This window comes from Mytilus californianus, unplaced genomic scaffold (assembly GCF_021869535.1).
Source record: "Mytilus californianus isolate M0D057914Y unplaced genomic scaffold, xbMytCali1.0.p SCAF_18, whole genome shotgun sequence".
NCBI lineage: Eukaryota > Metazoa > Mollusca > Bivalvia > Mytilida > Mytilidae > Mytilus > Mytilus californianus.
The window spans coordinates 10,845,078-10,861,526 of NW_026262666.1; the positions used below are offsets into that span (position 1 = coordinate 10,845,078).

The 16,449-nt window shown below is 33.0% G+C and overlaps 1 protein-coding gene across 3 annotated transcripts in view; it reads left to right on the forward strand.

Annotated features, from left to right (window-relative positions):
• The window catches only part of LOC127726711 (uncharacterized), an 85,870-nt gene that overhangs the window by 11,472 nt on the left and 57,949 nt on the right, over nt 1–16,449 (forward strand). For all 3 annotated transcript variants that reach the window (XM_052234177.1, XM_052234176.1, XM_052234178.1), the window contains exons 2-3: nt 694–1,110; nt 15,943–16,086. In XM_052234177.1, coding sequence (XP_052090137.1) covers nt 694–1,110; nt 15,943–16,086 — 561 coding nt within the window. The remainder of the gene's footprint in view (nt 1–693; nt 1,111–15,942; nt 16,087–16,449) is intronic.

Here is a 16,449-nt window from a genome sequence, read left to right on the forward strand (position 1 = left end):
AAATGATGCTGATTAAGGGTTTTTTGCTATGTTTAGCCATGACTATGATGTCATTTTCTATTTTAATATCTTTATGATGTATTTAAATGGGCTTTTATGGTTACAAAGGAATTTTATTTTTAGATATTACTTTAAATGTTGCTGATTAAGGATTTTTGTTTATTTTTAGCCATGACTATGATGTCACTTTCTATTTTAATACCTTTATGATGTATTTAAATGGGCTCCCATGTATTTAGATTTTTGATTATTTATACATGTTACCAAATTGGTCCACATTGAACAAAAACGGTCCAAATTTCAACTTTATTACATTACATCAAACATTGAATTCTACATATTCTTTGATATATTGAAATTAACAAACAATTTAGTTTATGGAGATTCCACCATAATAGGTAAATTAAATTTTTTCCACTTCTTACACCACATTCATCCTGTGTCAGAAACCTATGCTGTGTCAAATATTTAATGACAATCCAAAGTCATAGCTGTATCAAGCTTGAATTTTGTGTCCATACTTGCCCCAACTGTTCAGGGTTCGACCTCTGCGGTCGTATCAAGCTGCGCCCCAGCGAAGCATTTTATTACTATTTTGCAGATTTTCAGATTTTGGCCATTATCTGGGTAAAAAAGGAAATTGTAAGTTGTTTTCAGTCTATTTTTTTTTTTAATTTATGTTTTTCATTTCAGTGAATGAACTTTTGACTGCAGATTATGAAGCTGGTGTAGGCATGATGGGGGAATGTAGAAATAATCCCAATTCGAATGAGAATAAAATGGAAAAGGAGATGATGGATGAACATGATGAAGATCAAAATATGAATAAATCCAATTTTATAAGCAATAATATGGACAAGACTTCCAATGATAAGCCTGAAAAACAACACCAGAAACCAAGCCGTAATGAAAAAAATGGTGCTGTTAAATTAAAGCAAACAAAAAATCTTAATGATCAATTGAACTCTAAAACACCTAGCCAACTATTTAGCAGTACAAGCAATCAACCCAATAAACAACAAGGAACTATGCTCAAGGGTAATTTTACTGTTAAACAAGATGGAAGCATGAGATCTCAAGATTTACAAGCAAATACTGATTCATCAGAAGGTATTTATGCCAGATGACAAAATGTCAGGGGTATATTGTTTTACCCCTGTCTTCTGTCCTTTGTCTGTCTTTCTGCCTCTCCAACATAGGGTACATGGGTTGTCCAGCTCACTGCTCTTACAGTTTTTATTCAAGAACTTTTATATTATGCAGTTTGTTAAAGTAAATACTTTACATATAATATGCATATAGAAATTATTAAACATGGTCGGAAACTAATCGATACAGACACATTATATATAATTAGTAAAGTAACTTTATGTTTCATCAAGTTTCAACTTTACTAATTTTCTTAACACAACAACACAAATATATCTTGACAGTAACTTTTGTTTGATGAAAGAATTATTAAAAAGTGAAGTTGATTATTGTCATTTTGCTTAGTTTCTTCTGTTACCTATATATTCTAACATCTGACTCAGCATTTTTTATATGACCGCAAAATTTTATGACCGCAAAAAATTTTGCGGTCGTATATTGGTATGACGTTGGCATCGTCGTCGTCATCCGAAGACACATTGGTTTTTGCACTCCAACTTTAGTTGTAAGTGAATGGATCTCTATGAAATTTTACCATAAGGTTAAATACCACAAAAGGAAGGTTGGGATTGATTTTGGGGGTTATGGTACCAACAGTTAAGTAATTAGGGGCCAAAAATAAGCATTTTCTAATTTCCAGACAATAACTTGTGGAAAGGTGTATGGATCTCTCTGAAATTATACCACAAGTTTCCATACCACAAAGGGATGGTTAGGATTTGCTTAGGGGGGTTATGGCTCAAACCGTTTAGGAATTAGGGGCAAAAAAGGGGGAAAAACAAGGTTGTCCTGGTTAATGGACAAATACTTTAGTACAAAACATAATGTAAAGCAGTGTAAGGGAGATAAATCAAATACATCATTTGAATTACCTCCCTTACACTGCTTTTTTAGCTCACCGGGGCCGAAGGGCCCCATGTGAGCTTATGCCATCACTTGGCGTCCGTCGTCGTCCGTTGTATGTCGTTGTCGTCTGTCGTCGTCATCTGTTGTCGTAAACTATTTCAAAAATCTTCTCCTCTGAAACTACTGGGCCAAACACCTTTAAACTTTACCTGAATGTTCCTTAGGGTATCTAGTTTATAAATTGTATCCGAAGTTTTGATGCATCAACAAACATGGCCGCCATGGCTAAAAATAGAACATAGGGGTAAAATGCAGTTTTTGGCTTATATCTCAAAAACTAAAGCTTTTAGAGCAAATCTGACCTGGCTAAAATTATTCAATTGGTTAAGATCTATCAACTCTGAAATTTTCAGACGAATCAAACAACTCATTGTTGGGTTGCTGCCACCGAATTGGTAGTTTTAACAAAATTTTGCAGTTTTTTGTTATTATTTTGAATATTATTATAGATATATGTAAACTGTAAGCAGTAATAATGTTCAGCAAAGTAAGATCTACAAAAAAGTTAACATGACCATAATTGTCAATTGACCCCTTAAGGAGTTATTGCCCTTTAAAGACAATTTTACACAATTTGTTCATCAAGTTTGCTAACATTTAAAAATCTTCTCCTCTGAAACTACTGGGCCAATTACCTTCAAACTTTAACTAAATGTTCCTTAGGGTATCTAGTTTATAAATTGTATCCGAAGTTTCGATTCATCGACAAACATGGCCGCCATGGCTAAAAATAGAACATAGGGGTAAAATGCAGTTTTTGACTTATATCTCAAAAACTAAAGCTTTTAGAGCAAATCTGACATGGGGTAAAATTGTTCAATTGGTCAAGATCTATCAGCTCTGAAATTTTCAGACGAATCGGAACAACCCATTGTTGGGTTGCTGCCACCGAATTGGTAGTTTTAACAAAATTTTGCAGTTTTTTGTTATTATTTTGAATATTATTATAGATATATATAAACTGTAAGCAGCAATAATGTTCAGCAAAGTAAGATCTACAAAAAAGTTAATATGACCAAAATTGTCAATTGACCCCTTAAGGAGTGATTGCCCTTTAAAGACTTTTTTACACAATTTGTTCATCAAGTTTGCTAACATTTAAAAATCTTCTCCTCTGAAATACAGGTGAGCGATTCAAGCTCTTGAGAGCCTCTTGTAATTATGTATAAAGTAATGGTTAATGAACAATTAAGACAATTTAAAACAGTGTAAGGGAGGTAATCCAAATACAACGAAGAAATGCATATTTATAAAGGAAGACCAGTAAAAATATCTGCAAATGTTGCATCTTTTTTTTTTTACAAAAAAATCCATATGAAAGATTTGACACCATATTTTAAATTCTATTATAAGATATATTAAGTTAGCACTATGGTAAATTTAAATGGGTAAGCATGGTTGCAAATTCCATTGGAAATTTGAATTGAGATTATGACCATATTTTGAGGGAAAGAATTTTTTGGGGGAAAAGGGGGGGTGGGGGTGGGGTAAAAAGAAATTGTGGAGGGTCAATTTTTTCTCATTTCAGATTTCAGAAATTAAAAAGAATTATTCTTCAAATATTATTTTTTTTTTCAAATTTCAAATATTGAAAAATTTCAAGAAGTAATCTTTAATTGCACAGTATATAGCGCATTAGATTTGTAAAATCTTTGACCACATTTATTTATTTGTTATGCCGAATCTGATCCGTGTATTTAGATTTTTAATTTTGGGTCCAGTTTTCAAATTGGTCTACATTAAGGTCCAAAGGGTCCAAAATTAAACTTAGTTTGATTTTAACAAAAATTGAATATATGGGGTTCTTTGATATGCTGAATCTAAACATGTATTTAGATTTTTGATTTTGGGCCCAGTTTTCAAGTTGGTCCAAATTGGGGTCCAAAATTAAACTTTGTTTGATTTCAACAAAAATTGAATATATGGGGTTCTTTGATATGCTGAATCTAACCATGTATTTAGATTTTTTATTTGTGGGCCCCGCTATCCAGGCCTCTACAATAACTTTGTTTTCAACTTGTCCAGTAGGACAAGTACATACCAAAATTTACTTGTCCGAAAGAAATTGTAACTTGTCCAAAAAAAATCTTAATAATAACCTTTTTTTGCATTTTAAGTTGATTCCAGGAACAAAATGAATTAGAACAATATAACAGAAGTTAGTTTTTTTAAGCTGAAAAAAAGTTTATTCAAATGCAATCAATAAAAAAAAGAAGATGAGGTATGATTGCCAATAAGATAACTCTCTGCTAGAGACCAAATGACACAGAAATTAACAACTATTATAGGTCACAGTATTGCAAGTATTGTTTTTTTTTCTACATATGATCAAATCTGATTTTGTGAAATTTATGGTAAATAATTTCTTTATTTTTATTTAAAAAATATTTTTGTTTAAAAATTACTGGTTTGGTATTTATTATAAAGCAACAGAATTGTTCCAAGCTGGAGACAAACTGTCTTGTAAAGTTATCCATCTACAAAGCGCATGGCTGATTCGGATCAGTAAGACTGGTTTCTGATAATAGTATGCCTTTTACCTGTTAAAAAGTACCTGACAAAGAACCAGTTTTTAAGTTATCGATTGCAAGTAAACATGTCAAATTAATACTTGTTTTTATCTTCTTTTCTTGTTTTTTGTTTATAATTACTTTGTTCATCAAAGTTGGATTAAATTTATTTTATGCAGAATAAATTTACTTGTCCCATCGGACAAGCTTGATATAGCTTTTACTTGTCCGACCTTTTTTTCATCTGGTACCGGACAATCGGACAAGCGTTATTGTCGAGCCCTGCTATCACATTGGTTCATATTGAGGTCAAAAGGGTCCAAAATTAAACTTTGTTTGATTTCATCAGAAATTGAATTAATGGGGTTCTTTGATATGCCAAATCTAAACATGTGTTTAGATTTTTGATTATGGGCCCAGTATTCAAGTTGGTCCAAGTTGGGGTCCAAAATTAAACTTTGTTTGATTTCAACAAAAATTGAATATATGGGGTTCTTTGATATGCTGAATCTAATCATGTATTTTGATTTTTGGGCCCTGTTATCAAATTGGTCCACATTGAGGTCAAAAGGGTCCAAAATTAAACTTTGTTTAATTTCATAAAAAATTGAATTCTTTGGATTCTTTGATATGCTGAATCTAACCATGTATTTAGATTTTGGATATTGGACCATAATAGGTAAATTAAAAAAAATTAAGTTCTTAGACCACATTCATTCTGTGTCAGAAACCTATGCTGTGTCAAATATTTAATCACAATCCAAATTCAGAGCTGTATCAAGCTTGAATGTTGTGTCCATACTTGCCCCAACTGTTCAGGGTTCGACATCTGCGGTCGTATCAAGCTGCGCCCAGCGGAGCATTTTATTCTCACATTTCTTTAAAAACTGAATTTTACTGTGCGTATTGCTGTGTGTTAGTTTATTCCACATTGGCTAGAGGTATAGGGGGAGGGTTGAGATTTTACAAAACACGTTTGATATAAAAAAAAGAAGATGTGGTATGATTGCCAATGAGACAACTCTTCACAAGAGACCAAATGACTCAGAAATAACCAACTATAGATCACCGTACAGCCTTCAACAATGAGCAAAGCCCATACCGCATAGTCAGCTATAAAAGGCCCCGAAATGACAAATGTAAAACAATTCAAACGAGAAAACTAACGGTCTAATTTATGTACAAAACAATGAACGAAAAACAAACATGTAACACAGCAACAAACGACAACCACTGAATTACAGGCTCCTGACTTGGGACAGGCACATACATACAGAATGTGGCGGGGTTAAACATGTTTATAGCAGGGTCCCAACCCTCCCCCTAACCTGGGACAGTGGTGTAACAGTAAAACAAACTATAAAAATCAGTTGAAAAAGGCTTAACTCATCAGATGGATACAAATAGACATACATCTAACAAAAACACAGAGTGTACATGGCCAGGTACTTGTACATCCCAACAACAAAAAGTACAGATCTGAGGGTACTCTCAGTTACTGACAGCTAGTTCAAAGCCAATAACAAATAATAAAAAAAATCATGTATCTAAGACTAAACTATCAATCATTACACATCCAATATCCAATGGATTTAGTGTAAAGACATCATAAACAGTCAGAGAAAAACATGACCTTGTGCAATGCCAAGATACAGGTATTGACAGATTGTAGATCCATGAATGTGCATATGTATATAACAATTACCCCACCACATTTTTGTGCCTATCCCAAGTCAAGAACCTCTGGCCTTTATTAGTTTGAATGGTTTTTATACGACCACAAAAAATTTTGCGGTCGTATATTGGTATCAAGTCGTCGGCGTCAGCGTCGTCCGAAGACATTTGGTTTCCGGACAATAACTTTAGTATAAGTAAATAGAAATCTATGAAATTTAAACACAAGGTTTGAAACCACAAAAGGAAGGTTCGGATTGATTTTGGGGGTTATGGTCCCAACAGTTTAGGAATGAGGGGCCAAAAAGGGGCCCAAATTAGCATTTTTCTAGTTTCCAGACAATAACTGGTGGAACAGGTTATGGATCTCTCTGAAATTGTACCACAAGTTTCCATACAACAAACGGTTGGTTAGGATTGGCTTTGGGGGGTTATGGCTCAAACCGTTTAGGAATTAGGGGCAAAAAGGGGGGAAAAACAAGGGTTTCCTGGTTAAAGGACAATTACTTAAGTATTGGTCTTTGGATCTTTATGAAATAGATATTGGACCATTAAGCATTATATAAGTGATAGCATTCAATTGATTCATGATATTTTACAGTATATAGAAGAGAACAATATTTTTGGAATACTGCTCTTTATTGATTTTGAGAAAGCTTTGATTCTTTATGTTGGGACTTTTTGCTATAAGTATTACAATTTTTCATGCTATTAGTATTACAATTTTTTTCATATGCTGAATTAAATGTGTATTTGGTTGTTGGTTCCATTTTCTAATTGGTCCAAATTGTGGTCCTTAGGCTATAAAATTTGTTTTGTTTGATTTAATTTACATTAAATTCAAAAGATAATAAATACAATGTTATATTTGAATTACCTCAATTACATTGCTTTTAAATTAAGTAAAGTTGTCTGCTAGTTCTAGTATGAATTATTTTTTAGCTGTTTCTAGAAACATCAAATACTGTGATGGAAGTATATATAATATAATAATAGTGTATATCAAAGGGTTCAGTGGTAATAAATTTGTTTATTTGTGATCAATATCATTTGTTTGGTTTTTTTTGGCATTAAGAGTTACCTCCCTTACAATGGTTCTGTTATAAAGAAATGTTGTATTGTCTTGAGGTGATTAGTTGTCAATTTATTTTTATACGACCACAAAAAATTAAAAAAAATTTGCAGTCGTATATTGGTATCATGTCGTCGTCGTCCTAAGACATTTGGTTTCTGGACAATAACTTTAGTATTAGTAAATAGAAATCTATGTGAAATTTAAACACAAGGTTTATAACCACAAAAGGAAGGTGTGGATTGATTTTGGGGGTTATGGTCCCAACAGTTTAGGAATTAAGGGCCAAAAAGGGGCCCAAATAAGCATTTTTCTAGTTTCATGACAATAACTTGTGGAATGGTGTATGGATCTCTCTGAAATTATACCACAAGTTTCCATACCACAAAGGGATGGGTATATAAGGATTGGCTTTGGGGGGTTATGGCTCAAACCGTTGAGGAATTAGGGGCAAAAAAGTGAGAAAAAACAAGAGTGTCCTGGTTAATGGACAATTACTTAAGTGCAATGTTGTGTTTGAATTACCTCCCTTACACTGCTTTTAAATTATGTATAAAGAAATGTTGTATTATGTTGAGGTGATTAGCTGTCAATTTATTTTTAGAAGTTACTATTTTAATAATTTTAAAAATGCTGATTAAAGTATATTAATTTTTGCCCCAACTGTTCAGGGTTGGACCTCTGCGGTCGTATCCAGCTGCGCTCGGTGAAGCAATTTATTAGAAGTTACTATTAAATGCTGATGAAGGTATATTAATTTTAGCCATGATTATGTATGTCATTTTCTATTTTAATACTTTGATGATGTATTTAAATGGGTTTTTATGGTTGCAAACTCCATTGGAAATTTGAATTGAGATCATGACCATATCTTGAGGGAAAGAATTTTTTTTTTGGAAAGGGGGGGGGGGGAGGTTAAAAAAAAAATTGGGGGGGGGGGGGTAAAAAAAAATTTGGTGGGTGGGGATCATTTTTTCTCCCCAAGATTTCAGAAATTAAAAAGGAAACTTCTTCAAAATTTTTTTTTGGGGGGGGGGGGGGGGGGGGGTCAACTCGCGACAGCATAGTGTATTGCACAAAAGCAAAAAATTGAATATAAATTCAAATCATATAACCAATTCTAAGTTCTTTGACTACAGTTATTCTGTGTCAGAAACCTATTATGTGTCAAATATTTAATTACAACCCAAATTCAGACCTGTATCAAGCGTGAATATTGTGTCCATTTTTGCCCCAACTGTTCAGGGTTGGACCTCTGCCGTCGTATCCAGCTGCCCTCGGCGAAGCAAGTTATTTAATTTTTGTTCATTTATATGTTTAAGAGTTTAGTGTAACGTCCATTTTCACTGAACTATAATATACATTATAATTATTGTTGAGGGGCCAGCTGAAGCCCACCTCCAGGTGCCGTATTTTCTTGCTCTGTTGAAGTCCCAGTTGTTTCCATTCTCTAACTTTAGTTTGCCTCAACCAACTGTTATGAAACTTATACACAATGCTAACTACAATAAAACACAGATCAAGTTTGAATTTTGGTGGCGTCACTTTTACATTTCTCTATTTATGTCCCTTCTGAATGTCATATGCAAGCAGAGGTATCATCTGTGTCCCTTGGACACATTTTCCATTTTAAGGCATTTAGGTGTAATACCACCATTGATTTTCCCCTATTAGTCTTTGTTAAATTTGCACTTTTCAAAAAATTGTGCAGAATTTATCTTTGTTTCAAATAAAGAAATACTTTGCATGAGTAAAGTTTGATCCTGTCCAGTACTATAGAAAAAATTTCACATAACATTTCATTGCATATAAGAAAATAACCATCACTGGAAGTTAACCAATCAAATTTTCCCCCTTTTTTAACCTGTGTACAAGCTTTAGTAACCATGTAACCTCAAGTTTCCAAAATATTCTATAGAAACCCCAAATAAAAAAAAAATGGTGCTTTGAAATACCCAAGATATATGTTTATGACCCAGAAATGTTTTACTGCAATGAAATGTAGGATCAATTATCTACAACTGTCAAATTCAAGGGAATATTTTTTTTCGACCTATTTTCGTATGCAACCGGATGTGACGTACTATGATTTGGTGGTATTACACCTAAAGAAGACTTTTTTGTTAAATAAACTGAATGTGACTTTTTTCCTTTGTAATACTGGTTATTTCAAGCATTCCTGTCAAGTTTTGTCATAATCAGTTCAATAGTTTGAGAAAAATCTAGTATAATGTAAGACGACATCTACAGCGATTCGAGCTAAATTTCTTCGAAAAATCCAAACCAAGCCGCATCATGATAGAATATAGTGTGGACCAATAAATTATCAAATATTTATCTCATCTGCCTACAAACAGTTGAATATGATACAAAAGATGACTTTAGGATGATAAATACTACTAATGGACCTCTTTGTCTTCTTTATAAGGTCTCTTTTGGTCCATTTATACCTCTCATTTCCTCAAAATTTCTACTTTATAGGCCAATAAATAAAAATTTTGGGGTAACTTTCACTCATTTATGATAGAAATGTTATAATAAATGATTAATTGAAGTATTCAAGCTGAATGAACTATCCGTATAAAAGTTTACTGTCTCCAAGGAGGTTTCCATAAGTCCTTACGTAAAACTTAAATTTACGCCGCGTTCCAGAGAGGGACATAAAAAGCTTCTCTTTTGGTGAATAATTTGTTGTTACTGCTTTAAAAATAATTTCATTTACTTAAAACTATATATTTATTAAAGTATTTCTTAGGAAAAATTTTCTAGTATAGCAGAATATAAGAAAAAAGGAGAAAAAGCTCCCCAAAACTCTAAGTATGGCTTATTCTGTCAACTAATATTCATGGTAAAGTCCTATTTCAAGGAAATTTTCTCATAAAATGTGTTTTGGAGACTCAATCCACTCAGAATATTTCATTATTAGTAATATTTCACTTAAATAGCAAGAAATTTTAACACATGAGAGTACTCACAAGGTCAAAGGTGCATGTACAGCTTCCCATATTAGGTGTAATACCACCATTGATTTTCCCCTATTAGTCTTTGTTAAATTTGCACTTTTCAAAAAATTGTGCAGAATTTATCTTTGGTTCAAATAAAGAAATACTTGGCATGAGTAAAGTTTGATCCTGTCCAGTACTATAGAAAAAATTTCACATAACATTTCATTGCATATAAGAAAATAACCATCACTGGAAGTTAACCAATCAAATTTTCCCCCTTTTTTAACCTGTGTACAAGCTTTAGTAACCATGTAACCTCAAGTTTCCAAAATATTCTATAGAAACCCCAAATAAAAAAAAAATGGTGCTTTGAAATACCCAAGATATATGTTTATGACCCAGAAATGTTTTACTGCAATGAAATGTAGGATCAATTATCTACAACTGTCAAATTCAAGGGAATATTTTTTTTCGACCTATTTTCGTATGCAACCGGATGTGACGTACTATGATTTGGTGGTATTACACCTTTATTGTCCCCCGCGTAACGCGTTGTCATGTGTGGGGGACATGGAAATACCGGTCTGTCCAGTCTTGTTATAGTGCTTTCATTGTACAATTTGCCAGATTTTTATAAAAACTTATGCTTAGGTTAATATCACCAATATCTCTAACAAGTTCTATAAAGGTGGACGATCAACTTTTTTAAAAAGAGTTATGCCCCTTGGAAATATTAAATTTATGGAAAATGGACTCGTTAGCACTCTCACAGGTACAATTCTTGCCAGATTTTTATAAAACTTATACTATAGGTTAATATCAGCAATATCTCAGCAAGTTCTATAATGGTGGATGATCGACTTTTTCAAAAAGAGTTATGCCCCTTGGAACTATTAAATATATGGAAAATGGCCTCATTAGCACTAGTACTGTCACGGGTACAAATCTTGCTAAATTTTTATAATACTTACACTATAGGTTAATATCAGCAATATCTTGGACATTTTTTATAATGGTGGACGATCAACTTTTTTTAAAAGAATTATGCCCCTTGGAAATATTAAATGTATGGATAATGGCCTCGTTAGCACTCTGACGGGTACAATTCTTGCCAGATTTTTGTCGAGCCTGCGACTTTTGTTGCAGAAAGCTCGACATAGGGATAGTGATCCGGCGGCTACGGCGGCGGCAGCGTTAGCTAACTTCTTAAAAGCTTTATATTTTAGAAGGTGGAAGACTTGGATGCTTCATACTTTGTATATAGATGCCTTATGTTACGAAGTTTCCATATGTCACATGTCCATTGTCCTTGACCTCATTTTCATGGTTCAATGACTACTTGAAAAAAAAGTTAAGATTTTTTGTAATGTTAATTTCTCTCTTATAATGAGTAATAGGATAACTATATTTAATATGTGCGTACCTTGCAAGGTCCTCATGCTGTCAGACAGTTTTCACTTGACCTCGACCTCGTTTCATGGACCAGTGAACAAGGTTAAGTTTTGGTGTTCAAGTCCATATCTCAGATACTAGAAGCAATAGGTCTAGCATATTTGGTGTATGGAAGGACTGTAAGGTGTACATGTCCAACTGGCAGGTGTCATCTGACCTTGACCTCATTTTCATGGTTCAGTGTTTATAGTTAAGTTTTTGTGTTTTGGTCTGTTTTTCTTATACTGTATGCAATAGGTCTACTATATTTGGAGTATGGAATGATTGTAAGGTGTACATGTCTAGCGGGCAGGTGTCTTCTGACCGTGACCTCATTTTCATGGTTCAGTGGTAAAAGTTAAGTTTTTGAGTTTTGGTCTTTTTTATGCCCCCGCCGTAGCGGAGGGGGCATTAAGTTGTACCCTTGTCCGTCTGTATGTACGTACGTTCCAAAATTGGTTTCCATTCTCTAACTTTAGTTTGCCTCAACCAAATGTTATGAAACTTATACTCAATGCTTATTACCACAAAACACAGATCAAGTTTGAATTTTGGTGGCATCACTTTTACGGTTCTAGAGTTATGCCCCTTTACAAAGTGAAAAAATGCTGAATTTTTCGTTTCCAATCTCTAACTTAAGTTTGCCTCAACCAAATGTTATGAAACTTATACACAATGCTTATTACCACAAAACACAGATCAAGTATGAATTTTGGTGGCATCACTTTTACCGTTCTAGAGTTATGCCCCTTTACAAATGGAAAAAATGCTGAATTTTGGTTTCCAATCTTAACTTAAGTTTGCCTCAACCAAATGTTATGAAACTTATACACAATGCTTATTACCACAAAACACAGATCAAGTTTGAATTTTGGTGGCGTCACTTTAACCATTCTAGAGTTATGCCCCTTTAGAAATGGAAAAATTGCAAAATTTTTATTTTCTTCTAAATATCAAGTAATTTTATTAAAATTGGAGTTATCTTTCTTTGTCCATGATTATAGTTGAATCAACTACAATCAATGCTTTATACAATGCAATGTTTAATTTTGACTTCCACTGATAAAACACAGATCAAGTTGAATTTGGGTAGTGTCACTTTAATCATTATTGAGTTATGCCCCTTTATAAATCAAAAGATTGCAAAATTTTTAGTTTCCATTCTGTAACTTAAGTTTGCCCCAACCAAACATTATGAAACCTATACACAATATTCATTACCACAAAACTAAGATCAAGTACAAATTTTTTGTTTCCGTTTTCTAACTTTAGTTTGCCTCAACCAAATGTTATGAAACTTATACACAATGCTTATTACTACATAATACAGATTAAGTACGAAATTTGATGGTAACACTTTTACCATTCTTGAGTTATGTCCCTTAATTTATAAACATAAAAATTGCTGAATTTTATGTTCCATTCTCTAACTTTAGTTTGTCTCAACCAAATGTTATAAAACTTATACACAACCGTTCTAGAGTTATGCGTGTTTACAAATAGAAAAATTGCTGAATTTTTAGTTTCTGTTCTCTTCTTTAGTTAGCCTCAACCAAATGTTATGAGACTTACACACAATGCTTATTACCACAAAACTCAGATCAAGTTCAAATTTGGGTAGCGTCACTTTTACCGTTCTTCAGTTATGTCCCTTTATAACTATATGATATGCAAGCGGGTGCATCATCTGTGTCCACATGTGGACACTATCCACATTTTTTTTTTATTTCTAATACTATATGCAATAGGTCAACTATATTTGGTGTATGGAAATATTTTATGATGTACATGTCAGTCTTGCAGGTTTTATTTGACCTTGACCTCATTTTCACGGTTCATTGCTCAGTGTTAAGTTTTTGTGTTTTGGTCTGTTTTTCTTGGAAGGATTTCAAGCTGTGCATGTCTGCCTGGCATGGTTCATCTGACCTTGACCTCATTTTCATGGTTCATTGGTCAATAAAATTAAGAATGGAAATGGGGAATGTGTCAAAGAGACAACAACCCGACCATAGAGCAGACAACAGCCGAAGGCCACCAATGGGTCTTCAATGCAGCGAGAAACTCCCGCACCCGGAGGCATCCTTCAGCTGGCCCCTAATGTTTAGTTTTCTTGGTTAAGTCTGTATCTTAGAAACTATAAGCAATAGGTCAACTATATTTAGTGTATTGAATGATTGTAAGGTGTACATGTATTTCTTGTTTGGTTTATATGACCTTGACCTCATTTTCTTGGATCATGTTAAGTTTATGTGATAGTTGTAGTAGAGCTTTATATTTAGGACTATCAGCATAATATCAATGATTAGTAAAAAAGGCGAGACAAGTTCTTTAATGGTGGGCTATCGACTTTTTTTATACGCCCGTTTACGGGACGTATTATGGAATACCGTTGACCGTCCGTCCGTCTGTCGTCAACATGTCGGACATTAACACAAAAACGCTTTTACCAATATGCATGAAACTTTAGTGAATTGTTTATATCTATTGACGTGAGCTCCCTTTCGTTTTTTATAAATTTCGAATTTACCGTTTCCGAATTTTGGAGTTTTATTCATTTAAAAAGGGGGGATTTTCCAGTTTTCGGACAATAACTCAAAAATGCTTTCAGCATTTTTTATGAAACTTTGGTAAATTGTTTATATCTATTGTTGTAAGCTCCCTTTTGATTTTTATAAATTTTAGATTTTATGATTCCGAGTTACAAGATTTTATTCATAAAAAAGGGGTGATTTTCAAGTTTTTGGACAATATCCTTAAAGTGCTTAGAGCAGTTTTCATTAAACTTTGATGACCGATTTATATCTATTAAGATAACCTCCCTTTAGTTTTTTTTATAAATTTCTAATATAACATTGAGAAGTTATTGAACTTTATTTGTTTATAGTCTGACAACAGATTTACTAGTATTGCTCAACAGCACAGTGTATTGCACAACAGAAAGAAATCTTTAATTGAATATAAATTCAATTCATATAACCAATTTCAAGTTCTTTGACTACATTTATTCAGAAACCTATAATATGTCAAATATTTAATTACAATCCAAATTCAGACCTGTATCAAGCTTGAATATTGTGTCCATTTTTGCCCCAACTGTTCAGGGTTGGACCCCTGCGGGCGTATCCAGCTGCGCTCAGCGAAGCAGTTTATTAAAAAGAGTTATGCCCCTTGGAAATATTAAATTTATGGAAAATGGCCTCGTTAGCACTGACACGGGTACAAATCTTGCCAGATTTTTAGTCCCCTACCAACGAAGTCAAAGGGGACTTATGGTTTGCACTCTGTCTCTGTCTGTCTGTCTGTACATCCGTCAGTCCGGCAAATCAGCTTTCCACACTTTTTTCTTCATGCTTGAAGATATTGATTTGATATTTGGTTTATTGTTTTATCATTATAATTACAGATCAAGTACGAATATTGTTCCAGTCTGATGATTTTATGCAGAGTTATGGTTCTTGGACTTAGAAAATTCACTTAAATAATCAGTTTTCCACACTTTTTTCCTCATGCTTGAAGATATTGACTTGATATTTGTTATATAGTTTACATCATGACAAGTTATAGATCAAGTTAGCATTTTGTTCCAGTACAATGAATTTTTAACTGGTAGGGGACTATGTATTGCCATGCAATACTCTCAGAATGCTTGTTATAATACTTATACTATAGGTTAATATCAGCAATTTCTCGGACAAGTTTTATAATGGTGGACAATCAACTTTTTTATTTAAAAAGAGTTATGCCCCTTGGAAATATAAAATATGTGCAACGCGGGGGACATTGGAACCCTGTTCTTTTATTTGTTTGAATGTAGTAGAGCTTTGGTTAAAATATTTCAGTTAATGAGTAAATATTAAGCAAGAGGTTCTTTTCAATAATTGTGATTAAGATGTATTGTATCATCTGCCCCTCAAAAAAATGTTGAAAATAATGAGTGAGGGGAAATGAAACTAAAAAAGTATATAATTTCATAAACAGAATCAACCATTTTACAATTCTAAAGTTTTCTTTTCAATAACACAACTGATGGAGCTTTTTCTTTTTTTATAAAGTTTAATTTTACAAGTGACTGAAAAAATGTAGTTGTGAATTAAGATCTGGTTGGTTGAAAATTAATTAAGCTACAATTGAAACTTTTTATAATTTCTAAAAGTCAACAGATGTTACAAGATATTATTACAAATCAATTTCAAATTGAATTGCTGTATTTAACTTTATTAATCATGTCATGCATGTTCTCTTTTGTTATTTCCAGGTATTTCCATTAAGTTCAGTGAAACTACAAAAAAATGGCCAAACCCAAAGGATTATGGATGTGAACAAGGAGCAAGAAATGAAGATACTGATACAGTCCCTGCTGATCAAAGCTTAAGGCAGGGACCTACAGTTTTATCAGAAGGTATATTTAAATGAAATAAAAATCAACTTGGTCTCCATCATCTATCTTCTTCTGTCGCGCAAGTAAAAAAATCTTCTCCAAAAAAAACAAATGAAATGATTTGAACCAAACTTATTGTGAATATTTTTATACGACTGCAAAATATTGTATTATAGGATTAAACACATTTGTTCTTGAGGTTATTGATGTGTTAACTGGGGCAGTTAACTGACAAACTGAATTAAAGTCTGAAGGACTTTTATGTATTAAAAGTCTGTGAGTCAGCGACCCAGTTTACACGTCAATAACCTCTAGAAAAAATGTGTTTAATCCTTATAATTCTTAATTAAATATAATCCTAACATTTTCAAGTTTTAATAATCA